Below are 26,876 nucleotides of genomic sequence, written 5' to 3' on the forward strand. Positions count from 1 at the left end.
GCCTTGACGGAGCGGACGAGTGGGGCATTGGGTGCTTTACTGCAGAGCTCAGTGTCCTTCCGCAGTTTCCGTAAATTTTCGCACATTGCGCAACGCCTTCGGAGCTGGTTTGACCCTCGGCGTCTGCCGTCGGCAGCCGCCTGCCAGCTGTCGGCGCCTTTGTGCGGCGGCGGAAGGGGCGCGGGGCCGAGGCCGGCGGGCGCAGGGCAGGAGCCGCGGGAGGAGCCGCGGGCAGGTGCGCGGGGGCCGAGCCGCGGGCAGCGCTGCTGCCGCCCGGTGGGAACGCGCCTTCCTTCGGCCTCGCCCTGTGCAGCGAGGGCGGTGGCAGCCGGGTGGGGCCGGGGGGGCCCGGCTCGCTGAGTGGAGAGGCTGGCAGTGCCGCCTTCTCCCGGGCCGCGGGGCCACCCTGTCCGGGCTGCCGGGAGCTCTACCTGGGACGGCCCCTGTGGGACTTGGGTGGGGACTTTGGTTCTGGCGGCGCCGGGTGCGTACCGCGGTCATCTCCCGGCGGGGCGGGGTGGGGTGGGCTCCTCTCCCCTCGGGTCCGCTCGGTTCGTGCTGCTTCGCCTCCCCGGGCCGGCACTGGACGGGCGGCAATCCATGGTGTGACAACGCGCTTTCCTAGGGCTCTTTTAAAGGGACACGGGAATGCCATTGGAAAATGCTGACTGTAGGTTATTTGTTTATTGGCACTTCAGTGCTAACACACGACATGCGGGAATACATACATTGATTCCGGTATACGTGTTACTAGGATGTGGGGTTAGATGTATGAGGCTTGCCACATATCCCTTTCTGTGCTTAGCTGGGCTATTCAAACACTTGCAAGTATTCTTTATTTTGAACTAGCACATAGTCACATTAATAACACTTAATCTTGTATCTTTATTGTCAAACTTACTGTAAAAGCATTTATTGTTGTCTCATTTGTTGTAGGACCACTTGTGCATTTTCTTTGCTGACTTGACTCTGTTTAAAACCAGTAAAATTAAGTTTTTCTTCACCTAACCCTTTCATCTAGTTTTTCTTACGTGTGTGAAGTTCTTAACTTACAGGGTTTTCACTTCATTGTTGACCTTCTCGTTGTATTTGAGTTAGTTACATAGCAAAACTTCTTGTAGCATTTTTTGTCTTTAAATGATCCACCAATTTATTAGCAGTGTAACAGCTTTGAAAAAAATTATAATACATGTGTTTTAAAGTTTTCTTTGACCACACACTTGTACTTACATTGCCTAATAATTTATATTAATCCTACTAAATGTTTTAATAAATCTGTACTTTGAGCCATATAATGGTCTGTAGAAGGATATATAGCTTACATACTCTTAAGTCATAGCATGCCAGTATTTAGCTGTTGAAGTGAAAAATGAAAGAGAAATATTGTCTTGCTGTTTTCAGTCTTGCAGGTGGTTTTGTAGCTGCAAAAATCTTATGGCAAGATCAAATACATCAGTGCCTAAGGTTTCTTTCAAAGTAGTTCCTTCAAAGAGCATGAGACCTACCATAGAAATGGATGCTGTCATCATGTCATGGTTCTGTTTGTTTTAAATCAATCACTTCAGTATTGAGAATGTGTTAAGTGAAAGGAAAATAGAAATAGGAATGTGGGTTTTTTCAATTATTCTTGACTCAAGCCTCTGGTAAGCTGGTTTTGGTAAGCTGGAGTAATTTGTTTGAGGATAGCTTCTGGAAAGAAAAGCTGCTATCTTGGAAAAAAATGAAAACAAAAACCAACCAAACAAAAAACCCAACAACAACAACAAAAAACTCCCCAAAAAAAAGCCAAACAGTGACATGATTTCTGTTGATCAGTGTTTCAGCCATGTCTGACAAAAGTGAGCTGAAGGCGGAGTTGGAGCGCAAGAAGCAACGATTAGCTCAAATCAGAGAGGAGAAGAAGAGAAAGGAGGAAGAAAGAAAGAAAAAAGAAGTAAGAAATAATTTTCACTCTGACTTGCATATGTTACTTGCCCAAAATTTAAGAGTAGGTTCACATAATCTGTCAGTTATTTTCTGTGTCCTGTTCAGGGAGCGTCTGTTTAATGGTTGGTGCTAATATAAATGTAGCACTTCCACTTTCTAATAATGTAAACATCTACTGTTTTCTTTTCAACGGTCTCTATGATAAGCTGAAGTTAAAAAAAAATTAAAAATTAGTATTCTATACTAGCATAAAGTTCAGATTTCTAGAACGATCTCTGTGCATGTGACATCATTAATCAAATCACTCTGATCCACTGCATGAAAGCTCTGCTTAATGAGTTGTGATAGGTGTAATCTAAAGAGCTCATTTCTGAAGTACAGTTCTGAGGATGTCTGTAGAAATTATCGGACTGACAGTATTATCACTGGACAAACAATGTGCTATGTTCTCCTGCTCTTTGGCCTGTCTATAGGCTGAATTTTAAAATGAGCAACACTCAGGATGTATATGGTGCTTGTGTGTTACATTCTGGATTTCTTGCTGCTCAAGTATGTGATAATCAGTGATAGATTACTGTTTCTCCTGAATGCAAATTGTATCTCATAAAAGGAACTTTTACTGGTATGTTTTGGGTACTTTTTCATTACTTGTCTGTGTTTCGGTTATGATCTAGTTGGTATTCTAAGTCAGCATATGACTGAAGACTGGGCAGCTGCCAACCACGATTCAGACAAAAAGGAGAAAGAAATAGCTCAAATTATGTCCTAATGACCTTGTAGCAGTGTATTGCCAGAATTGCTTTTTAAAAAGCAGCTCGCAGAGTAGAAAGATACAGTGTTTGGCATCTTTTGCAATAGAGCTTGCACTATTTCTAAGTGAAAGAGGGTGTATTTTCTATATCTAGCAGATAACACAAAGGAAACTACTTTTCTTTGACTCAGTTCTTGTAATTTTAAAATAGGAACCACATGACTATCTCTAAAATACTTTTACACCCAGGTACAGGATGCTTTTGTCATTGTTTGCATTTTACAGTGCTTAGGATTAGTGTAAAAAAATGTACTCTTAATCTTATGAAGTGTTAGTAATTTTGGCAAATACACAGACAGTTTTTGCATGTTTATGTATGTCCTTTAAAGACAGTACCAAAGCTTTGGAACATTGTTTTTCCTGTCTATTTACTTTATCTACAAAAAAGAACCATCAGAATTGTTGAAATTGAATATCTAATATAGTTGATAGGTTTCAATGTTACAAAAATTCTGTGGGGTCTCAAAATAAATGAAAGGCTAAAGGCTGTAACTTATTTATTAAATCATTTTTAGACTGACCAGAAGAAAGAAGTTCTTCCAGTACAAGAAGAATCTGATCTTGAAAAGAAGAGAAGAGAAGCGGAAGCATTGCTTCAGAGCATGGGGTTGACACCTGAGTCTCCTGTTGGTAGGAATGTTACTATTTGTTGGAAACAGATATTTGGGACATTTTTGTTTAGTCTTTTTTTTTGGGAGGGGGCTTTGTTTTTTTGGGTTTGTTTTGGTTGGTTTGGGTTTTTTTTGGTGGTAGTGGTTTGGTTGTTGTGTTTTTGTTTTTTTTTTTGTTAGGATTGAGGTGTTTATATGACTAACATACTCTGGCCATTTTTTCACGGGTTTTATACTTTTTTGTCCTTCATGATCTGTTATAAATGTCAAATTATGTGCTTCAGTACACATTACATAATGTTATTTTATAAAATAACACCATTTACACTTATTGGATTATTTGAAGTATGTTAGTTAAAATATCATGTATGCATTTTCGTTTCCCCTCCTATTTTTCATGCTCATTATTCTCCTGTATTTTTTTCCTTACTCTTTTCCACAATGCCAAATTTTAATGCTGATATTTTTGTATGGAGTTGGCTTGTTTCTTTTCCGTATCTTTTACACCCTAGTTTTTCTTATCTCAAATACCTGACTGACTTTGATGGAGCAATAACAACACTAAGTATAAAAATTAGCTTCCAAGGGTGATGATTGGTATCTGTGCAGCTCTTGGATGTGTTAGTATATTGGCTCTTGCTTTTTGCCTTTACTTAGGCACTTCACTATGGAAGATGAAAGCAAGGAACATGATAATGCCACTCTGCTTTTTGTCTCCAACTCTGAAATCTAAGGGGTTTAAAGCTTATCAGTTTGTCTTCTTGGGGCTCTATTCAACTGGCTTTGTAAATAAAATAGTAATAATTTCTTACCCATATATCTGCGATTATATTTTCATAATTGCTTTTGTGTAATCCTCAAGTGTTCAAAAGTGAACAGCAGCATTATATAGCTGCTCAGATTCCAACAGCCCCAGCAGTCATTTTTGGTAATTCAAACTGTTTTAATAGTCCAGAGACTCCATTTGGCTGTGTTAGCACCAGTGTGCAGCTGTTTAAGAAATCAGTTTGAACCTGCTACAGATTTTTCTTTGCTAGACTAATAGTTGAACACTTCCCTTGTGTATTGTGTGCTAAGGCAGTTGATTAAGTTTTTGTAGGAATGTATGTGGTTGTCGTTTTTTTCACATCTGGCAGAGAATCTGAAAGCCACAGAATAGCCAGTCCTCAAAGCAGGTTAATGTGTATGCTTAGAGTAGGTGTTCATGAAAAACTCAGAGGTGCTGACATGCAAGAGCGGGGCACACCCCTGCATGTCGTGTTTAATTCCACTGAGGTGCTACTTAATCATACCCTTCAGTGTACACAGGGAATTCATTCTGTCTCCTTTCGAGATAACCAGGTCTGATATTGATCCTTAATCGAGTTAAAATGTCCTACTTGCCTGCAGTGAGCATGCCAAAGGCTCTAGCTCCTTTTCTGCTGACTGGATGCCAGCAAGAACAGTGCTTGTATGCCTGAACTGATGCTAACTCGTGGCTGAGCTGATTGGTGTGCAGCTGAGGTAGCTTGTCTCACACTGTCAGTGGAGAGGTGGTTGCTTGACATTAGATTCTTTCCTAAAAAATTGTGTGAATTCCTAAGGCAATTCCTGTGCTGTTAACTGCTAGAGAGAGAGTGCTCTGTTACAGGAGAAGGGACTGTGTCAGTGTTAGTATGTTTTGATATTTACCATACTTACTATATCAGAAGCCTTCAGTTAGTGAACCGGAATTATTTTCAAAGAGATTTTACGGTTTAATCCTCTGGAGTAGGTGAAAGTTGCTTCAGTGGGCTCCCCTCAGTTTTGGGCAGGATTTCCCGAGTTTCGCTTTCCCCACAAGAGAGCGCTGCAGCACCAGCACTGGCCCTGCGAGTGGCGCTGGGACAGCGACCTCACCACGTCCTGAAAGTGCACACAGATGGCAAAGCAAAGGCCTGCGGGCAGCTCCCTTGCTGTAGATTAACCAGTAGCTGGCAAGGATGAGTTGAAGAATTTATATATTCTTACATGCCCCCAGTTATATAAAGTCTAAATGTGCGTATGTATGAATTTATGAAATACAACTCAAGACCTAGAGAAAACGTCTCTCTCCTAGGAGGAATGAAATTTTAATAAATTGAAGAATTTACTGTTACTTTGGTAAAATTAATGGAGAATTTTTGTCAGTCAGAACCATGTCTCTGTTTTGAGACTAGATAGAAAAATTCTTTAGAATTCACAATATACTTGTGATTTCAAGAAATTCTGTAGAAACCTTGCAGACCTAAATTCAGAGTTCTCCCATGCTTAACTGTTGACAGAGTAGGCAGCAGTTTATATAAATAATTTGTGTTCAGTTGATTAAAGGGTTTTTTAAGAGTTGCTAAGCAGTAAATGCTTTATATATTGCTGGAAAAGGAAGCATATAAGGACATTCAAAACACCCCTTGGTTCTTGTGTTTAAACCCTAAGTTTCATTAAAAAAATTACCATTACTAAAAAGAAAAGTTGAAAGAAATACCAAAGTAGCTTTGTATTTGTATCAGATTGCATGATATCATTCACTATATATCACTTCCAGAAAGCATGTTACTTTTCAAATGGTAAGTGCAGTCTTCATCTGCTAGCAGGAACTGACACTTAAGTTTAAATACAGTGGTACTAGACTGTTTACTGTCCAGCAAAAAAAAAAAAAAAAGTCATTCTCAAGACCTAATACTAGAAACTTTGTAATACACAAGATTTACGTTGATTTGATTCAAACTAGAACAAACATAACAGGATGCTGTATGACACAGCCACTTTTTTGGTCCACAGTTTGGTGATTATATATTTTGAGATAATATTGCCAGTTAAACACATTAATTGTTTAATCTTTAAGAAAGACTAATGTCAGAGCTGTATTAGCTGTCTTTTCTATGTTTAAGCAACATGAGTCAGTAGAAATTACCCTTTGAAAATCAGTGTCATCATTTGTCAAAAGTTTAGTTTAAAAATATTTTTTTCAATTCATTTTCTCTTATATGTCTTCCCCTCCATGTCCTTTTGTATGCTCCAGATGCATAAATGCCAAACAATTGCATGAAAATCCAGCATGAATTGTTAACATTGTCTTTTCCCCTCTCTTTCTACTGTTCATTTTCATCCATGTATTTTTTGTTTGCCATCACTTTTTTTTTAATACTTCATTTTTAATTACTTTGCAAACATCCTAAGCTGTGCAACCTCTGCGAGTAGTAACAGCGGATACCTGTCTGTTTCACTATTTAGTCCCTCCTCCTACCTCTCCGTCTTCCAAATCCGTGAGTACGCCAAGCGAGGCTGGAAGCCAGGACTCGGGGGATGGTGCTGTTGGATCCAGGTATGTCACTTTCCTTTGCTCAATACCTGTGTTCGGAATAATTAGGCTTTAGAATAAATCAAGGTTAATTATTTGATTATAATAATATGAGGTTACAGTGTTGAATCCGTCAAAAGCGACTGTTTTGCAGAAATACTTAACTTCCTGATTTGAAGTTGTCAGCATTAATGTGGAGTTGTTTAAACTTGCAAGTTGGAAGTAAAATGAGTGTTCTGGGACATAACAAACTCAAAAACTCCAACTTCTGCACTCTTCCCAGCTTTTTCTAAAGGAGGATGGGTATGGATGATAGGCTATTTGCTTTTTCTCATACCTAGTTGATCTAATGAAAGGTACTGTCTACAAACTTTGCATTATTTCTAATTTTATTTTTCCCTTACTCAGAACCATATTTCTCATTATTTTACTTCATCTGTGTAGCACAACTACAGCACTTGCAATCTTTTATTTTGTCAAAACATAACTCCATCTTAGTACAGCCACTGTTATTTTGATCTTTTTTCAGTGCCAATACTTATCACATTTGTTTGACCATTTCTTTGAGTGTGATGGTTTGAGACATGCTGCTCTAAAGAAGAGTCAAATAAATATTTCTGTTAAATATTTCAAATGGTGATATGTGGGTGATAAGGCAGGAAAACACCACTTCCAAAGGGTATTTCTACTGTTTCCCATGCACAGTCTGCAAATAAGAGCAGTAGCTGCCTATTAATATTGGTAAGATATTCTCAGCAAGTGAAGTTTATGTACTTGAAATTTAGTAAGCATACATTGTGGGTGAAGTTTAGTTAAAGCACAGTAACTGCAGCAGTTATCAGTTACTGCTGTTATATGAGTAGTTGTTTTGGAAAAGGAGTCAAAGGTTAGACTGCTTTGAAACATCTTACAAAAAGACTGCAGTAACATCTTGTATGTGTGTAGATTATGCATGCACAACTATATGCATCTTAATCTGAAAATATTCAAGAGACTAATGACCTGAACAAAGGTTATGTGGTGCCTATTTCAAAGTAGAAATCATTCAGTTAAAACAGAGAATACATCAGACAGCCAGACAGCAGATGTGAACCCAGACTTTTTGTTAAGAGTGCTCAGGTATGCTCTTGTTTGCCTGTTGTGTTAATTAACCAATATAATTGTTCCTTAATTGAGTGACAAGCGAATTTTATTTATTTTAAATTTAAATTGTTGTTTATTGCTTATTAAATTATCGTTTTAAAATATATTTATATATGTATTTATGTTCACTGAAAGAAAAAAAAAACGAAGTATTTGATGGTGACTTTTTAAAAGAAAATATTTTCTTTCCATTCACACCTAATTTAAATTCAGTATGAAACCATATGCATAGGCCATATGCCTGGAATGGAATGCCACGTTGCATTTATTTCCACCTCATCCTTGCATTACACTCTGATTGTGTGTTCTCAAACATAGTAATGCAATGTTGTATGCATACATTTTCTTATGAAGCCTTAAGAAAACCCATATCCTGAGTCTCAAAAGCTTAATGCATTTTCAAACTATCAATCTGTCTCAGGACTGTGATTTTTAAGGCACGGAGGTATGAATATACAGCTAAATTGAAGGCAGCATGGAGTTCCTGTTGGGGTCCCCTTGCTTGTTCTCCCACCAGTGGATTCTTCCCTTCCCCCAGTAAATGGGTGTCTGCATCCTGGTTTATTAGTACAAGTTCATCCATTTTGAACATGAAACTTGGACTGTGCCATATCGCTTGGTGTTGCACGTGGCATTTCATAGGTGACTCCTACTGATATGAGATATATTATAAAGCCTCCTCAGTGATGCTGAATCTTGTCAGTCACTCTTTTAGGAAGTAGTAGAGCAGTGTTCAGACTGTGCTCCTGCTGTTACTTCCATCTGTCTTGCTATATTTTCATTAGTAAAGAGTTTTGTTTCCTAGTTTGATTCTGGTTCTTTCTCTTTTTTTTCTCAGTCAAGAGTGCAAGTCCTGCCCTCAAAAAAAATACAGCTGGTTTACTTTTAGGCTGGTGGATGCTTCATAGAATTAGTTTAAAAACAGAAAATATTTTTAGATATATAGGAATTGTTAGGAAAGTGCCTGAATACAGAGAAATCTGGACATATGTGGAAGAATGGGAAATTTGTTCACTGAAACTTGTAGATAAATTCATTTGACTGAAGGCAAAACAAACTGGAAAACAAACAGTATTTTGCATTATTTTGGTACATATATAATAGGTAAATTTTATCTTAGAATGTTACCTTTATTTTAAGAGTATCTCTGAGAAGTATTTAACTGTATCTCCTGTACTACTTGTTAGCTTCAACTGTTTTAAAGGACTGTCACTGGTCCCACTGAAGCAGCTTTTAAAAATGAAAATAATGCCTTGAAAGCAGGGAAGCTACTTCATTGAGGGCTAGATCTTAAACAGGTGCAGCAGTTGGAGCATTTTATGTTTGTAGCCTTTTCTCCAAGTTCCTCTCAAACATGATTGAAAAAGTGGAGAAAATATTGGACAGGTATTGTGGTGATGCAGCATCTGTATCTGAAGCTAAGGTATTCCTTGCAACATGAAGGTTGGGATGGTGGTTTGGTTTTGCTTATGGTTGAACAGCATATAAGCAATACCCAGCTTCAAGTCTCAGGAACCAAATTAAACCCTTAAGCTTAAATCTCTTTGGTCAAGAAAGATAGCAGAGATCTAATGAATAAGTATGCTCAAAGTAATTAACTTTAGGCTAAAATGATAGATTCTCTAATGTACAAAAGATATGAAAAGGTTTTGGAGATTTGGGTATTAAGCTATTGCTGTGGATGCAGTTGATTAGCTATATATGAAGATGGTGAATTTGTAATTCCTAATTAAGTTATGATTAATAGTCCTAATGCACACTTTCCACTAGAACAAGGTAGTGCATGGCACACCCATATTTATGAGCTCTTATGGCATTGTGTGTATATTTTTCAGATCAACTTTAACTTTAGGAATTCTGCACCTAGTTAATAGAAGATTACCATGTATGGGATGAAAATGTAAAATTGTCTTTTATTGACTTATCATAGTAAAATATTGTATACTCTACTTTTTAATTCAGAAACATTATTTAAAAAATGCAGATAACATATGGGAATGTCAGAAAAAAACATGCAGGTTGATCTGCTGATCTCTTACAAGTGTTTTTCTAAAATTCTGCCTAAGCCTAATAGCCAGTAGACTACATGAAAATTTCTGAAGAAGGGATGAAGGCTAGAAATGAAGGTAGAGGGAATATTGATTTCCCCCTTGCTATTTCTTCTAGTACAACTTGAAATGGATCCATTCTGTTTGTTATTCCATGTGACTTTGAAACATATTATTAATATAAAGCCCACAATTTATAAGAGATTTTAAGTGTCTTAGATGGAGTTGGCTCTAACTCAGATGACACTTACAAGCCCAAGGCAGTGCTTAACCCATAATTACTGCAATGTCACATCTTGGAAACTCTAGCAGTTCTTTATCCCAGTGGAAATGCTTTTTTTGCCCCCCTACCAAAAGGCTTATGTGTTGACTCATTTCCTTTACCAATATGACAGTTTCCTCCACATATTTACTGCTCTGGGCAAGTTTACATTATGTTAACCAATCTGTCTTCCTATTACTTGAAGAAATCTGAACATATTTTAAAAGGAATTTCAAGTTTTCAGTGGTTCTTATCAGTATTTAAAATACTTTTATTTGCCTTTCATTAAGGCAACATTTGTTTGCAGGCCTTTAATTTTCAACCTTTAAAATAATTTAATTCTTTGCTAATAGCTCTGAATTCTGTTTGCTTCTTACTTAACTTTTGTATTTACTGCATGTGTTATTGCACTGAATGTTTGCTGAATTTCCCTTAACTGATGTTGCATTGCCTTGTTTCTTGTGATCAGTAAAATAACTATAAGCTTGCTGTAACTCTAGAATTTCATATAGTGTATATTTGCTTCACTAATCTCTGGCCTTTTTTGCTAATGCTGCATGATTGTTCAACCTGGGGTACCAGGACGCTGCATTGGGATACTGATCCATCAGTTCTTCAGCTCCACTCTGATTCCGATCTGGGGTATTGCATAGATTTCTTATATTCCCTCTTTCATGTGCTTATGGATAATAAGTATGAGTGTTTTTTCCTTTAAGACTTGTACTTGTTGTTGTTAAGAAACTGTTTTGTAAGTAATAGAAATTGGCTGTCCCTAGACTTAGCATGATTTGCTTGCAATGGGAAATTTTTATATAATTTAATATGCATTAGATGCTTATTTCCAATAAACACAAGTCCTGTTTTCTTTGAGTCTTTCTTTGAGAAAATATAAACTTTAAGAAGTCATTTATTTAAAAGAAAAAGGTTAGCATGACTGTATTTAAAAACAGAGCAACTCCCATCTTTTCTTACAAATATGTTTATAAAAGCTGTAGCTTATTGTAAGCACTAACTAAAACCTGTATTTTATGCTGAGAATTATGATTCTGCCCACCAAAACCTTTCAAAAGGAGTTACTCTTCTGCTTTTATCTTGGGAGAGGAGTGGATAATAAGAAACTAAATCTGATACAGGTAAATTGTTGGATCATTGCAGTATTATTACAGTACATACTGCAATTAGGTTTTACAGAAGGCTACAATGCCTGAATTAATGTTGTGCATGTTTTGGAATATTTTCTGTGTTGTATGATGCTAGCTGTATCTACCTTCATTAAAGTCAGAAAGCTCAGAGGTTTTCATTATTGTGCTCTGAAACGATGGCATTATGGTTAAATTGTTTGTCAGTGTGAGTTCCAGGTCAGCCTGGCAGTTCTGCATTCTAGATAGTATCTTAGAGGTGGACAAAAAAGGGCAGCAAAGTTAAAAAAATAGGAAATGCTTTTTCCTTCAGTATAACTAAGTTGGTTTTCAAGCTTTATAATCCTAGAACTGTTGCTGTACAAGCATGACTTGTGAGTAGATCTGTATCCCCGATAATACAGATGTATCATATATGTGGCAGTATTCTGGTCAAGCACAAAGAGCAAAAAATTTAAATTATATCCTAATGTCCAGATATTTGTATGTGCACATCTTCCTTTTTGTCACACATGTATAAATAGTTGATGATTTTAAATAATAATGATAAAATAGTAGTCCTAATCATGTGACTTGTTCAGAGTTTCCACTGGATTTAAGTTTGATTAAGCAGTGCTGTGACATAATGACTTGGGTATTATTCTAAGCAAAATGTGAAATAATAAAATTAAATTTTTTTTTTCTGATTTTTAGACGTGGACCTGTTAAACTTGGAATGGCCAAAATTACTCAGGTTGACTTTCCTCCTCGAGAAATTGTTACCTACACAAAGGAGACGCAAACACCTGTTATGACTCAGCCCAAGGAAGGTGAATGGTTAATTTATTACTATTAAATCATTTTTGATTTCTTTTAATATAATAATGATGACTGGCTGAATTAGAACTAGCACTTGTAATCTGGAAACTTAATAAGGTAAATGAAGGTTGATATGTGAGATAATAAATTATCTCACAAAATTCTTTGCTTTGTGGGTGGTGAGGCACTGAAACAGGTTGCCCAGAAAAGCTGTGGTTGCCCCATCCCTGCATGTGTTCAAGGCCAAGCCGGATGGGGCTTTGAGCAGTCTGATGTAGTGGAAAATATCCCTGCCCATGGGCTGGGGGTTGGAACTAGATCATCTTTAAAGATCATCTTCCAACCCCTAACATTCTGTGAACTTATTGAAGGCTGTGTATGGTACAACAAACTTAGGAATTAAACCCTCCACTTCTTAACAATTTAAATTTTTATACCTGTAGCTTGTACTTTGAGTTTTAAAAGAAGGAGCTAATTTATTTATAACTTACACAGTTTCTGTTTTCAGCAATTGAACACAGGCTTTCTTTCAGTCATGACTTGTTTGCTTTTCAAAAAATACATTTTTCTGAAGAAAATATGTTTGGCTAGCAGATTTGCTTTTCAGTGCTGAAACACTTGAATTTGTCTGCAAATGAAAGTATTAGTCTTGACTAGTTTGTGTGTTGTTCTACAACAAAATCTCTTGGTTGTTTAATGTGACTGACTTTGAGTATGTATGTTGGCCATTTTAGGACCTACTTCTATGTTCATAATTTTGTATTTTCCTGCTCTTTGGTATATGAGCTTTTGGGTGTTTATGCAAGGATATATCTTTGAAACTTCATTATTCAGTGAGCCAGAGGATATGATTTTTCTCTTAACTATGTTTCTTTTCTATTCCTCACTTTATCTGTATCCCTGCACAGGTAGGTGTTTGGGGTTTTCCTGCTTTCATTTCTCTCATGCCCTCAAAATTTCCTTTCTCCCTCGGGTCTTTTTTCCTCCCCCCTGTCAGGGTTTGGAATCTGAAGACTTAGGTCACAGTTTAGGTACTTGAAAACTTCTGCTGCCTGCTGACAGTAGAAATTGCTTGGGATTGTATGATCTGAGTTTCACAGTAGATAGGCTGTAGTTGAGGTTTGCTGTAGTGGAGTGGAACAGTGGTCACCTCTATTTCTGCATTTACCAGAAAGTGATCTCAATGCATGTATTGTCTCCTGATCCATTCCACCTTACAAATGCTGATTTCTTTAGGGCCATCATAATTTTTAAAAATATATTTATTTCATATGCTTCACAAAATTCACAGGTGTCTTTTCATCATTTCAGTGTTGAAGATCTTTTTAAGGTTTATCTTAAGACCACCTGAATACATTAATAACACAGCTCTATATTCCCATTTTACAATGACATCTGAAATAGGACATAGGTTTAAAAAGAGAATGAATCATGCTACATATGAAAAAGGACTCACTAGGTAGGATATTTTTCTTGGTAAAAGAAAATTTTAAACTATTTAAAACAATTGACAAAAGCAATATGCTGAATTTACAGGGTGCAATTAAATAAATTAAATTCTGTAAAATAGATCTTATTGATTCTTATTTCTTCTCACAGACTGAGTTGTGCTTATCTGGGCATATACTGTAAACAAAAATAACTTTGTGAAGTACACTTGACAGTGGAGTTTGCAACTGAACTTACACCTGCAGTAGCTCCCTTATCCAGCAGCAAGTTGCATCTGAGCTGGGTTAGCTGAGTGTTCACAGCTTCTTATAAAGTGAAGTGAACTGGACCCTTCAGAATATATTTTGAGATTTTAAAGTGCCATTGGAGCCGTGCTTTTGAAAAAGGAAAATAGAAGCAGTTTTAAATTAGATATGCTCTGCTGTCATTCTGCTTGTTTAGGTCCACTTGTACAAACACCTGATTTGGTGGGGGAGGACAGCACGGAAAACCAACAAACCTGCAGCAAAACACCAAACGAAATAGTTCTCTTTGCTCCAGTTCTGTGTGCTACAGTGGTTATGTAGTTACATTGTAAGCTAAATTAAGAAACATTCAAATTACAGCCAGTCTGCCTGGTGGGACAGATAGGAAGTAAACTAGTTTTACATTGAAACCATTCCTAGTTGTTCTGGAAATATTTGTGGCAACACATACCAAGTGAGTTAAATAGGAGAGACTTCATGTCCTCAAATAAACTAGGCATTTGGAAATGCATGTTTTGGATTCATGTAACAGTTAAATTAATTTTGAAACGTGGCACCTTCCTTAGGAGATGAAGGCATTTAGTGTTCTAACAGTTCTCACAACTTCCATTATTTTATTGCAGTACTAATGTGTTGATTTATTATGACCTCAAAGTATTTGAGAAACTGCCTTAGGAAAATTAATTCTTATATATTATAAAACAATGAAATGGGGATCACTCCTAGAGATCAGTTAATCCAAAGAAAGATAGGTTTATAGGGGAATATGATTTTGTTCAGCTGTCACAATTAAGGCTTTCCAGGACTAACTGGGTACTCACTGCTTAGTGCTTCTGCACAATACTGTGGCACAATACAGGTGGCTGCAGACAGTATTAGTGCATTAACTCCACTCTTTGAGGAATGATTGTCTGCTAACGTCTCCAGGACACAGAATTAAAATATTAAGCATAGTAATAAAAATATGATGTATAGGATTTGCTTCTTGGATGCTGGCACAGTGAATGCAGGATTTATGCATTTTAATGTTTTTCAAAGAAATAACGTACCATTGCATATTCATGTATGATCCTTGTGGGTCCCTTCCAACTGGAATATTCTGTGATTCTGTATTATCTAGTACATGCCTTAAATGTACAGAAATACAGATGGGAAACTTGATGTGAAGACATTCGGCTTAACAAAAGCCACCCATTTCACAGGTGATTTAACTTTGATTAACCTACTCCGCAGCAACAGATTACTCAGACAACTGCAACTACACTCTACAGTGTTATTGCTAGGCGCAGCCTAATTTACAGCGCTGCTTTTCTTTCTGTCTTGCCAAAATACATCACAATTTTGATGTTAACTCACAGTAAAAGTTCAGTGGTTCATTAAATCTCTCTTTAGCATTCATCGGCAAGACATTTGTTGCTATTAAAGATTGCATAAAAATAGCAGCTTACTTTGCTGCTCAGTTTGTAACCTTAGATCCCCTGATTGCCTGTCAGAAACAACACGGAGTTAATCCCTTAGCATATTATAATGAATATTCATCGATACGTTGATGTGACATAGAGTCCCTTTTCCTGTCTTTGAGGCCCTGTGACTTTTCCAAGTCTTTGCAGCCTTTTTTTTAATCTGAAATCATATTTGGTACACTGACAATTGAAGTGACTTAAAATGCCAGTAGATACAGCCAGTAATGAATAAAGTAGATGCAGTTATGGAGTGCCCTTAAGGTTTCAAATTTAGGTAGCTGACTTAAGATAAATGCAGTGCATGATGGTTTCATGCGTTCTTGACTTACAAGACTGGAACTTTTTCAGAAATAGTATGCCAAATGTTTCAGTGTTTTCTGGGTAGTGTATTATTGTTATGCTAATTCCTTGCAAATTCTGGCATCTGGCCTGCTATTAAATGAATTCAAGATGAAGGAGAGACAGGAAAAGTAATTAAAACAAACACTTCTTACCTTATTTTTTTAGTCCAGCACCTTAATGGTGCCTTTTTTTGTGAGCTGTTAGAAAGCTTCCTGGGTTTGGAATAGAAAGCATTCTAGTTTTGGATAATAAGGTCAAGAACTTGTATATGTGGGGATATTTTTTTTAATTTTTGGGTTTTTTTTTCTCCAGATCCCTTAATAAGAAAGTTTGTGTATGACTTCTTTAGAGAGAAGATTTTAGATTTATACAGTTACAGATAAATCAGTGAGATGACATGTTCAGTTTCAAGACTGATACATTGAGAATATTAAAATAAATGCTGTATCCTGCATTTAAATGCAGTAGTATCAGCTGGCTGTGTGCAGTGAAAGTACTCTGAAGGAATTTAGAGCTCTGTATAACATATGCCATTTACGTTTCAAACATTAAAAGGCAGGAGCAATCAACTATATGATCTTTTGAATAAAATATGTAGATTAGAAGGTCATATAGCACTAAGGGGTTGACCATCTACGTTTGACAAGAATTTGACTCCTGTCACTGAAAATGGTACTTAGAATCAGTGTAGTATGACTAATGGGGGGTTGGGCTGAAATTTCTAATTTGAGACTTTCAAAGCCAGAATAATATATACGGGGTGACCCAAAACCAAATTTCTAAATTTGAAGGCATCATTTAATTCTGCAAGATTGATTGGCAGGGCAAAAAAGAGGTGGATTTTTATCCAAGTGGCCTTAATTTGAATACGTGATCGTGTATGTGCTGTTCTCAAAGTCATGTGTGTTAACTTATATTGCATTTTTAATTAATCATTGTTCACACCTATAGTTATTTGACATTAAGAATTCCCTTCTTCAAAATGGCCACAAGTTACACAGTTTTCAGGTTATGAGTCCACTGTGCATGCGAATCCATCGAAAAAGGAGCAGTGTCTTTCTGTTTCTTTTCGTGATTATTTTGCCCAAAAAAGCTTTCATTTTTTTTAAGTAGCACAAAAGCTGTAATTGGCATGCTTTGTAAGGAAGTGTCAATGTGCAAGAGAGTGGAGATCACTAAGAATTCTTTTACGGGTTCTTTCCCCTTTGCACCACCGCCTCCTCAGCAGGGTCACTGAGATCACTAGCTTTTCTTGAAATGGCCATTTTCACTGGCAGGTGCATTATACCCTGTATTTTCAGATTGTTTTTCCATTCTGAATGTTTGGCAGGTTGATTGCTCTGGCTGCATTGACGGAGAAAGGGCTGACAAATGCGGTTGGGCTGGCTGAAAAGACAGTGATTACTGTTTTCCTTTGTGGCTGATTGAGGCCCTTGAAAGGAAAGATTTTAACCTTCACCATTTGGTTCAAAAGTATGAGCATATATTGAAATCATTCATGCCATTTATCTTAGTTCTGTAAACTTGTCAGAACATAAAAATCGCTCAATTTCGAGTAATGTAGGATTGGCATACGTCATTATCATTTTGATTAAGTTGGAGTTTGTATTATTGTGTGCATTATACAGTGTCATTTAAAGCTTTCTTTCCTGCAGGTACAGTTATATTTTTATTGCCTATACTATGGAGTTAGAAAGATTTTCAGACCTCTTTAAACCTATCACTATGTGTGTGGTTTGGCAGCTGGTATGGCCTACAAGCTGTATTTTGTTTGCAGGGTAAAGGCTTGTCTGTAGACCTCCTGGAGTGCTGGTAATTGCACAGGCTTGCCATTGGGGAAAGACATGATTGGAAGCAGTCAGGCAGAAAAATGTTGTGCCATCCCATTGCCACCTCATAGCAGAGAGACAATCCTTGCAGTACCATCTGGTTGTTGCTATCTAGTCAGCTGGCCTGGCTGCTGGGACCATGGCTTGGCAGCTGGTTCCCATCCCTTGACCACCCCTTTTTTTTTACTCTTTTTGTGTGCATGCATGTGGATTTTGGTTTTTTTTTTTCTTTTTACTTTTTGTGTTAGATAACTTTGAACATGGGTCAGGAAGATGGCTGCAACAAACAAGCCTAGTCCCTGTTGAATACTGTCTCATTACTTGTGATGAGGCATGCTGCAGTTTCCTGCTGCCATTCCCTTATAAGCAGATGACGTAGCTGTTTAACCAATAAAAACAAGTCTTTTCAGAAGCTTATTCTAGAAAGTGGATGAAGAAAAGCCAGCATATCCCACAATTCTAAATAATTTAAAGGTATTTTCTGGCTTACAGTATTCAAAGAATCAAATGTAGAAATGCAGAAAGTGATGTAAGCCTTGTCAGTATTCCTGAATATTAACATTTTATGTTATTCATTGCAATTAGGGAAAACACATTTTCCTGTAAAATTTTCATTGCCAAACATGATACAGATAATGAGACTTGCATCTAGAATGACAGAAAAAATGTAATCTCTCCGCTATTATCTTTAGCAAAATTTGCTTCTTAGAATAGCAACCTGAAAGCTAATGTAAGCCATCTTCATGCCATGTGCAGACCCATTAGACTGATGCTTTCAGATCATAAGTAAGCAGCTGCTCTGTAGACTATTTTAGACATTTGATTTTTCTTTATTCCGCAGCATTAATGTGTCAGTGTGTTACACAGAACACACATCCACCGCATGGTTCTGTGTGGAATCATAAATGCCTGTAAGACAGATTTCCACTTTGGATTCTTTACAATTTCCTGCGTTTCTTATTTCAGTTTATGCAACTACATTACTCAGTGCAACTGATACTCAGGTGGAGACAGTGTTCCAATGATATTCTGGTGTGTGATAATGTTTTCCTTGGGGCTGTGTTTTACAAATGCAACCATTTTAAGCTACATGATACCATTTTACATCAGCTTCTTTGAGATTAATATAGACTGTTACTGTTCCCCTTCAGAAACACTGATGGTCTCACCATAATGTTTCTCCTTAGATGAGGAGGAGGAAGATGATGTGGTTGCACCAAAACCATTAGTTGAACCTGAAGAAGAAAAAACACTGAAAAAAGAGGAGGAGGAGGAAGGTACAGTTCATCTCAAGACATTCTGAGTGCTGTAAAGAAAGTCATCAATACATTTTTAAACTTTTTGTTCTATTAATTTTGTTGTTAAATACTAATTACCCAGCAAAACATAAAATGCAAAAATTATTAAAAATCATGATAAATACTGTTTTTCTTTCTTGAAAAGAACTGGTGAAAGCGTGCAGTCCAGAAAATGTCTGTATACATTTTTTTCAGCTGCCCCTCATGAACTCACAGAGGAGGAAAAGCAACAAATTTTGCATTCTGAAGAATTTTTAAGTTTTTTTGACCACTCCACAAGGATTGTTGAAAGAGCCCTTTCTGAGCAAATCAACATTTTCTTTGACTACAGTGGAAGAGACCTAGAGGACAAAGAAGGGTAATGTGAATGTTAAATACTTTTCTGTGAATTTCCAATACTTTTAGTTGAAAAAGTGATCTAAGATTAATATCTCCTAATTGTCTTTATAGAGAGATTCAAGCGGGAGCAAAACTGTCCTTAAATAGGCAGTTTTTTGATGAACGTTGGTCAAAGCATCGTGTTGTCAGTTGTCTGGACTGGTCATCTCAGGTAAAAAAACAATGCTTAAAGTAAACAGTTGACTTAGTAAATTGTTGTAGTTCTGTGCATTGAATTCCCATAAAAGCACAGTTGATACAGGGTGTATTTCTAAAGGTGTTCTTTATGTGCTCCATGGTTTGCAAAAAGTAGACAGAGCCGTTAATCTTTCGTGAGAGGTAGCAAAAGGTTCGGATTGTGAAGAAAGTTGGTTTTGGTTTATGGACTGCTTTGTAGAGGTAACTCAGCTTCACTAAAAAGAAGGCTCACTTAACAGTAATGGGTTTTAAAGAGAGTTATGATGAGAGAACAAGACTAATGTGTATATTAATGCTGGTTTCGGAGCTAAATTAGCAACAATTGAAGGTTTAACTGTCAATTTTTCATGCCTTTATAATGCAAGGTGGTTTTTAACGATTTTTTTGGCAAAAGAAAACAAAGATTCTAGGATTATCTGGACATCAGCCAGTCATCTTGCTTACTTTGAGTCTTTTTCACGTACCATGCAGTATCCAGAATTACTTGTAGCCTCTTACAACAACAATGAGGATGCGCCTCACGAGCCTGATGGGGTGGCCCTTGTATGGAATATGAAGTACAAGAAAACTACCCCAGAGTATGTCTTTCACTGCCAGGTATGATTGATTCTGTCTTGGGAGGGATTTTATGTTGATGAATTTGGACAAGTACCTTCCTTATGCTTGTCAATACAATAATTTCATTGGGCTGGCATTCGCTCTAACCACATTTATTTGCCAACAGATGTTAATAGCTAGGGACTTCAGCTGAGAAATATTCTGTTCCAGAATTTCTGACATGATTCAGAATTCAGTCTTGTTTGGGAATTCCTGTTCTTTTTTATTTAAAAAACAGGAAAACTTTCTTGTGTAATGGTTGAACCACAAAGGTTTGTATGTAAGGGGCTTGAACGGGATTGTATACTACAGCTTAGTTTACTGAATAAAATGAAGACAGCCTGAGGAAATGGAACATGGATGAAAACTAGAAACATGTGCATCAAGAAAAAGGCAGGTGGAGGTTCTCTAGTAGTTTTCTGAAAGATAAAAACATGCAAATCTCTTCCATTATGCCAAGCCTAAGATACCCACATTTTTCCTATAATTTTGGAAAATTACACAGTTGAATCAAAATTTAACCTCATTGTCACATTACTGTCAAAGCCCAGATTGCAAAAGTAACTCTGTTATATCAAAATGTATTTTACCTTCTCTAAGAAGTAATGATTACAGAATGTGGCAAAACATTATTAAAATCTGGTGTGTTACCAGGCCTTCCTTTGCTAATAAACTATGCTAGGAGGAATACAGATGCATACATGTGAAAGAAAAGAGGAGGAAAATTTCATTTTATAATTATAAATTAAAACAGAAAGACTCTTGAGGGGTTACAAAGGGTGGATGAATCCTTAAGTAATTGGGCAGTGAAATAATGTACTGAATAAATTTAGGCAAAGAAGTTGTTCTGATATTTGGCCTCATTTCCTTTAGTTTTAGACACATTGTCACTGAATGATAGTTTGTGTTATTTTGTTGTTTTTCTTCCTTTCAGTCTGCAGTGATGTCAGCTACATTTGCAAAATTTCATCCCAATCTGGTGGTTGGTGGCACGTACTCGGGCCAGATAGTGCTGTGGGACAATCGCAGCAATAAGAGAACCCCAGTGCAGAGAACGCCACTTTCAGCTGCTGCTCACACGGTAGGAGGTGAAATGTCTTCAAGGACTGTGCCCTGTTGAAATGTGTTTCACGTCTAGGAAAGTCTGTCCAGTGCATCTGATTGGCAATGCTTAGATGTTTGTGTCCATATTTTGACGCTTAGGAACCAGGCTAGTCATAAAAATCAGAGTGTCAGAAAAAACAAGTATCAGTTTTATAGGGGAGTATCATTTGTACTTTTGATTGGGATCAATCTTTTGTGCTTTGTTAAATGGTAAAGTAGTATATTAATTATATGTACAATAATTATACCAGAACTGGTTATTACTTTAAAATTCTTTTCTGATAATATTTTGTTTCTTAGCACCCAGTGTACTGTGTAAATGTTGTTGGGACCCAGAATGCTCATAATCTGATTAGTATCTCAACCGATGGGAAAATATGCTCTTGGAGTTTGGATATGCTTTCCCAACCACAGGTAAGATAACTTTAAAAATAACTATATATATCTATATATATATATATATATATATATATATAGTCTATTCTATTTTATTAAAAATTCAGTTGATCTAATAAACATTAATCAACACTTTACCAACACAGGTAGCTTGATATTTCATAAAACATTTCCCCACCTGTGGAATTAAATCTTTTCTGTTGTTTCTTTTGTATAGTTTTGGTACTTGTGTTAGAGGTGAACACAAATGTACTAAGCAAACTTCCTTACTCCTGCCCAATCTATCCAAGTAAAATAAAAAGAAAAACCTTCTATTGTGAAATCTGAAAGATTTTGTAGGTGTTAATATTTCTTTTTATGAAGTAAGTTGCTGATATTTTCACTACAGGATAGCATGGAGCTGGTTCACAAACAGTCCAAGGCTGTGGCTGTTACCTGCATGTCTTTCCCTATTGGAGATGTCAACAACTTTGTTGTTGGCAGTGAAGAAGGCTCAGTATACACTGCATGCCGTCATGGCAGGTGAATACAAACTTTAATTCTTCAAAGGAAATAAAAATAGTGAAAGGATAAGTTCCTGCATGCTTTACACTCAACATTTTTTTAAGTTCATACTTTCTCCTTTGCACTGAAGGAGTTCAGAGTATCTCTGTCTGAATTCCAGTGCACTTTTTCCTGAGTAAGAGCTTCATTAAAAACAAATGGTTGGAATATTGAATTGGTGTTATGAGTTGTTTGTGTTGATGAGGACAGCATTGGTCACTGTGGTTTTATTCATTTGAATTGTAGCAGAACATTCCAAACTCGGTATCAGTTTTGTAGATAATTGTACAGTAACATCACGCACAGATCCTAAATTGGCTAGCTGTTCCCCTGCTGTTCAATCTATTTTGAAATTGTCTGACTGTATCTTATCAATTGCTTTCTTAAATACAATTGAGTGTCCAGGTTTCATCTCAAATACACATCACCTTGCTGCACAGCTTTTTTGGTTCCAAAATACCCAAAATTGTATCACTTTTGTGTAAAATCCTCCTCATCTGTTTCCCTCCTTTTTCATCACCCCTGATAGGATGCTGTTAGGGATATATTGTTACTGGTTTATGTCTGAACCTCGAGCCCTTAAAGGGTATGCAACTTCTCTTAATTTAATGAGAGTTTCATGCTTATTCCTGAGTCTGGAATTTATTCTTTGTATGAATTGAAGTTGTAGCTACTGCTTGGAGGACAATGTAGTTAAATGTGTGGACTGGTTCCTGAATCAGTCTCCTGTCCCTAGAATATATTTTTTGGCACTTACAGTTAGTAGAAAATACATGATGGACTTAAGGTCTGTTTTCAAGCCTGGTCTTCTGCGATCCTGTTGTGGTGAAGCCTTTTGCAGTGAGGTAACATCCATGTAAGGCAGCAAAATCTTCTTGTGGCTGTATTTAAATTGCATTTCAGTGCTATCTCTGTCTGCAGATGTTTGGTTTCCAAATCAATTAACCTTGGTTGTATATTCTGAAACAGCAAAGCTGGAATCAGTGAGATGTTTGAAGGACACCAGGGACCAATCACAGGTATCAACTGCCATGCAGCAGTTGGACCTGTAGACTTCTCACATCTTTTTGTCACCTCTTCTTTTGACTGGACAGTAAAGCTTTGGACAACGAAGGTAACTTAGATAGTTCAGTGGTTTTCTTCATAGCCCTTGACACAAGGTGGTGCTATAATGTAAGCTACTTAAGGAAGTTCACGAACCTGAAGTCAAATTGGGTGAAGTTCTGAGGTTCTTAGCTGCAGTCCTGCAAAGAGGAGACAGCTGATGAGCAGAAAAACTAAGATTAACAGCATAGAACTTTGCTTTCAGCTTGTACATCATTTGTGTATTTCTGATCCATTTTTTTCAACTTTTGCCCTTTGTTATCAACAAGGATTACAATGTAATCAAATGTAAATCATGTTATAAAGTCAATTACCTCATATCTTAATAAGACAAATGTTTTGCTACAATTTTGTAGAGGAATAAGGGACAGCATCAAAACTAATGTCAATTAAACTTGATGAGGCTCACAATTGAAATATCTGTCATTTCCATTGCCAGAATTACTTCTTTCTCTGTTAGTCTGATGCCTTGAGGAATGCAAAGCAGAGGAAGCAGAGTTAAAATCTCTGAGTAATAGTCACTGAATTATCATTGGCTTGATTTGCAAGATTCTTAAAGCATTAAATTTACAGTTTACAATTGGCTTGCTATTGATTTTTTTTTTATAGTAGCAGCCAGCAAAATGGCTGCATGCATTGGAAAGCATACCTTTAATAATAAAAAAAGCATTAGGTTTTGGCTGATTTTTGCAGTGGCATTTTTTTTAAAGCAAGTCAAAATGCAAGTCACTTTTTACTTATTGCTGGTAATACCGTTGAAGTTCTGTATTTTGCTTTACCTGTTAGTTTTATAATTTTGAAATGTAGGGTTTGGGTATTGCATTGTTATCTTTGCTTCTTTTCAGAATAACAAACCTCTCTACTCCTTTGAAGACAATTCTGATTATGTTTATGATGTGATGTGGTCTCCAACTCACCCTGCCTTGTTTGCCTGTGTGGATGGGATGGGCAGGCTTGACCTGTGGAATCTCAACAATGATACTGAGGTGAGAAGTCAGGTTAACTGTCAAATGCAGCTGGAAAATTGTTTGTACTCTTAAAAAAAAAAAAAAAAGTTCGCTGTTTACCATAGCTTGTTTTTTTGTTGTGTTTAAATAATCTGTAGTTCCAGTAGTTTCTGTGTAGTAGATAGCATTCTTTGATTACAAAGTTACAAATGACTCCTCTTAACAAATAACAGCAGTAATTAAATTGTTTTACCTATAACAAGAGAGCAGAGCATCTGTTGGTGTAACACTGATCCATGTTGTGCAAGTGATTATAGACCTCCCACCCTGAGGCCTTGGCAGCCTACAGCTTAGCAGTGTGAACAAACCTGTTAGCACACACCACTGCTGTTCCTATTGCCACAGTAATACTGCAGTGAAAGTGCCATTTGTTTCTAACTTACTGAATTGAATGTTTGCTTTTCTGGTGTGGGTTATAAACTTCATTATAGTGGAAACCTTTTCCAGGGTTTGCTGGAGGAAGAAACCTGACAGATACTTAGTACTTTAATTTCACCATCTGAAAACTACATATAGAAGAAAGTTTTAGGACCATATGCCAGTCTGTGGCTATAAATTGGAATTACCTGTTCTAGCCTTTTGGGCAAGGCTTGACCTGCCAAAGCAGCTGCTCTCATCCCCGTCCTCTGTCATAATCTTCCTGAGATCCCAGGGTGCCTCGTCACTGCCTGAAAGCGTGTCTGTGCCTCCTGTCCCACAGAAGAGTGCAGATGTGCCTTTTGATAGCAGTGTTTGAACTTTGGCCAAGGGACAGATGTGTTGTTTTGGTCACGGCACTGGCGATAGCTTAAGGCCACTGAGATGTTTGTATTGTGAGCAGTGTCTTTGATCCGGTACCATGCACCGGTTGAAGTGTCGGGCACTTCTTTTGCTGCAGCACAGATGGCCTAGGTGTGTTCTGTTATCTCTCGCTTATGGAAGCCTGATGCATTTTAGCAATGTGTTTCCAATTGGTGCAGGTGCCCACTGCAAGCATCACTGTGGAGGGCAATCCTGCTCTGAACCGTGTGAGATGGACACATTCTGGGAGAGAGATTGCTGTAGGTGATTCAGAGGGACAAATAGTTATATATGACGTGGGAGAGGTATGTATGTCGTGCATTGTGCAAAGTATATTGCAAACACTTTGGTTTCTTTATTTAGCAGCTTGCCTTTCATTTTTTTCTCCTGTCATTAGATGAAGAATAATTAGGCTTAATTTGTGGTTTTGAATTAATATTTCCTAGCAGTGTTTTATTTAAGGTGTTCCAGTGTAACTTTTTAGCATGCTGTCATCCAGTCAAAAAGAAAAAGCTTTACTGTAAGGCTGGTGAAATAAAAATCAATAGTCTTTTTAATATAAATTTTATCTTCTATGTAACTGTGGCACATGTGAATTCTGATCCTAGCTTGAGAAGGAACAAACAGAAAATTTTGCAGTGGAGCAGCCTTGATTTTGTTCTTACAGGGAAGCGGTTGCTCTTGCAAGTATGTGTACTGCAGTAGTACATGATTAATTGATGGGATGAGGATATAGCATCAGCATTCCCTTTGAAGGCAGTCTCTCAGGTGGAGATAGATAGCACAAGCTTATAATAATATCATTTTATACTTCAGTGCAGGAGTCTCAAATTCTGCTTCTTTATTAGTTAGAGCTTTTGATGCTTACACTAAAATAAAGGTAAGCTTATCTGGAACTGGAACCTCTTCTGAACATTATTCAAGTGCTGTGCCATTCAGAATGAGCTCAGCGTTGTTTCTCAGAGGTCTCAGTAACGCTGTCCGTGTCACAGCAAATCGCCGTTCCTCGCGGGGACGAGTGGACGCGCTTCGGCCGAACGCTGGCAGAGATCAACGCCAACAGAGCTGACGCAGAGGAGGAGGCTGCGAGCCGCATCCCGGCGTAGAGCCAGCCAGCCTGCCTGCAGCGCTGCACGGGGAACCGCTGCGTGCAAATCCTGGAGTGTCTGAGCACAGCGTGGGGGAGGAATAGATGGATTCAACAAAGGACTTGGAAATGTAATAAGATCACTGAAAATCAGGTCTTGAGTTTTGTTTTATATATGAATTACAAGCACATTCTTGGATTTGTGTAACTTTTAATACAGTTAACTTTGACTTTGCAGGGATCTTCTTTTGCTGAAACACTAACCTGGTATAAATTTGCTACTTGGCTTCTGTAAAGTCCAATCTAAAACAGTATCTTTCTGAAAAGTAAAAATTTTGCTCCTGAAACTTTCTGTATTACAGACTAACCTTCATTAGGTAGTAAATCTCTGAAGCATTCTGTACTTTGAACTCTTCAAATTACCCATGATATGCATGCATATGTTCCAAGTTTCATTGTTTATATATAGATAAGCCTCAGACTCTGGTAGTGGGTAATATATGTGAATAAAAATTTGTCTGTAGTTACAAACTTATGTGATAATCAGAACTGAATTAATGAAATACGTATTTAATACCAATTTCCTTTTGTTTGAGTTGGTGCACTAAAAGGTGAGACTGATTCATAAATAAATACTATACGAGCACTTGTCAGCTGCCCTGATCTCTACTCTGTGTCCCTGCAGTAGTTCAAAGCTTCTGGGAGCTGATCCTTTTGTTTTACTACACACATCACAGGCTTCTTTTCTACCCTTAGCCACCCCTTACAGCCATGGCAATTGGCCAATAGCAAAAAGGCTCCTGTTAGCAAATTTTTCTTTTCCAAAGGATAAGGAACTAGACTTTAACTTAATTTCTATAGCGCGGTGATTTTCATTCTGTTAACTACAGACTTGCTACTAATTTTCTGTACTAAGTTCAAGATTTTTATTACTATTGATTTTTAACATTTTTATTGAAACAAGACTTCTTAATGGCTTGAAACAGAATGGTTGTAATGTCTGTTAAAGGTTACTTTTTT

General features: G+C 37.2%; 1 protein-coding gene across 5 annotated transcripts; it reads left to right on the forward strand.

Moving 5' to 3' along the window:
* Positions 1-23: 23 nt before the first annotated feature.
* On the forward strand, positions 24-26,505 carry DYNC1I2 (dynein cytoplasmic 1 intermediate chain 2). Of its 5 annotated transcripts, none has more exons than XM_038141757.1 (17): positions 24-235; positions 1,816-1,933; positions 3,253-3,367; positions 6,526-6,670; positions 10,682-10,741; positions 11,932-12,047; positions 18,552-18,641; positions 18,858-19,020; positions 19,113-19,212; positions 19,710-19,835; positions 20,770-20,916; positions 21,240-21,353; positions 21,724-21,857; positions 22,848-22,992; positions 23,828-23,968; positions 24,949-25,074; positions 25,762-26,505. In XM_038141757.1, the coding sequence occupies exons 2-17, from the start codon at positions 1,826-1,828 to the stop codon at positions 25,873-25,875; spliced, it is 1,944 nt and encodes a 647-aa protein (XP_037997685.1). In that variant the 5' UTR covers positions 24-235; positions 1,816-1,825; the 3' UTR covers positions 25,876-26,505. The 5 variants fall into 5 exon arrangements, with proteins under 5 accessions (XP_037997685.1, XP_037997688.1, XP_037997689.1 ...); XM_038141760.1 differs by having other exon boundaries at positions 6,580-6,670; XM_038141759.1 differs by lacking the exon at positions 24-235 and adding an exon at positions 270-484.
* The last annotated feature ends 371 nt before the right edge of the window (positions 26,506-26,876 follow it).

The sequence above is a fragment of the Motacilla alba genome, chromosome 7 (assembly GCF_015832195.1).
Source record: "Motacilla alba alba isolate MOTALB_02 chromosome 7, Motacilla_alba_V1.0_pri, whole genome shotgun sequence".
NCBI lineage: Eukaryota > Metazoa > Chordata > Aves > Passeriformes > Motacillidae > Motacilla > Motacilla alba.

What these genes read in the sequence shown, in the direction of transcription:
- DYNC1I2 (XM_038141757.1), top strand. Translation starts at nt 1,826, where the DNA reads ATGTCTGACAAAAGTGAGCTGAAGGCGGAGTTGGAGCGCAAGAAGCAA. An exon ending in TTTCAGCTGCTGCTCACACG is followed by an intron (nt 20,917 to 21,239) that starts GTAGGAGGTGAA and finishes TTTGTTTCTTAG; the next exon opens with CACCCAGTGTACTGTGTAAA. An exon ending in ACTGCATGCCGTCATGGCAG is followed by an intron (nt 21,858 to 22,847) that starts GTGAATACAAAC and finishes ATTCTGAAACAG; the next exon opens with CAAAGCTGGAATCAGTGAGA.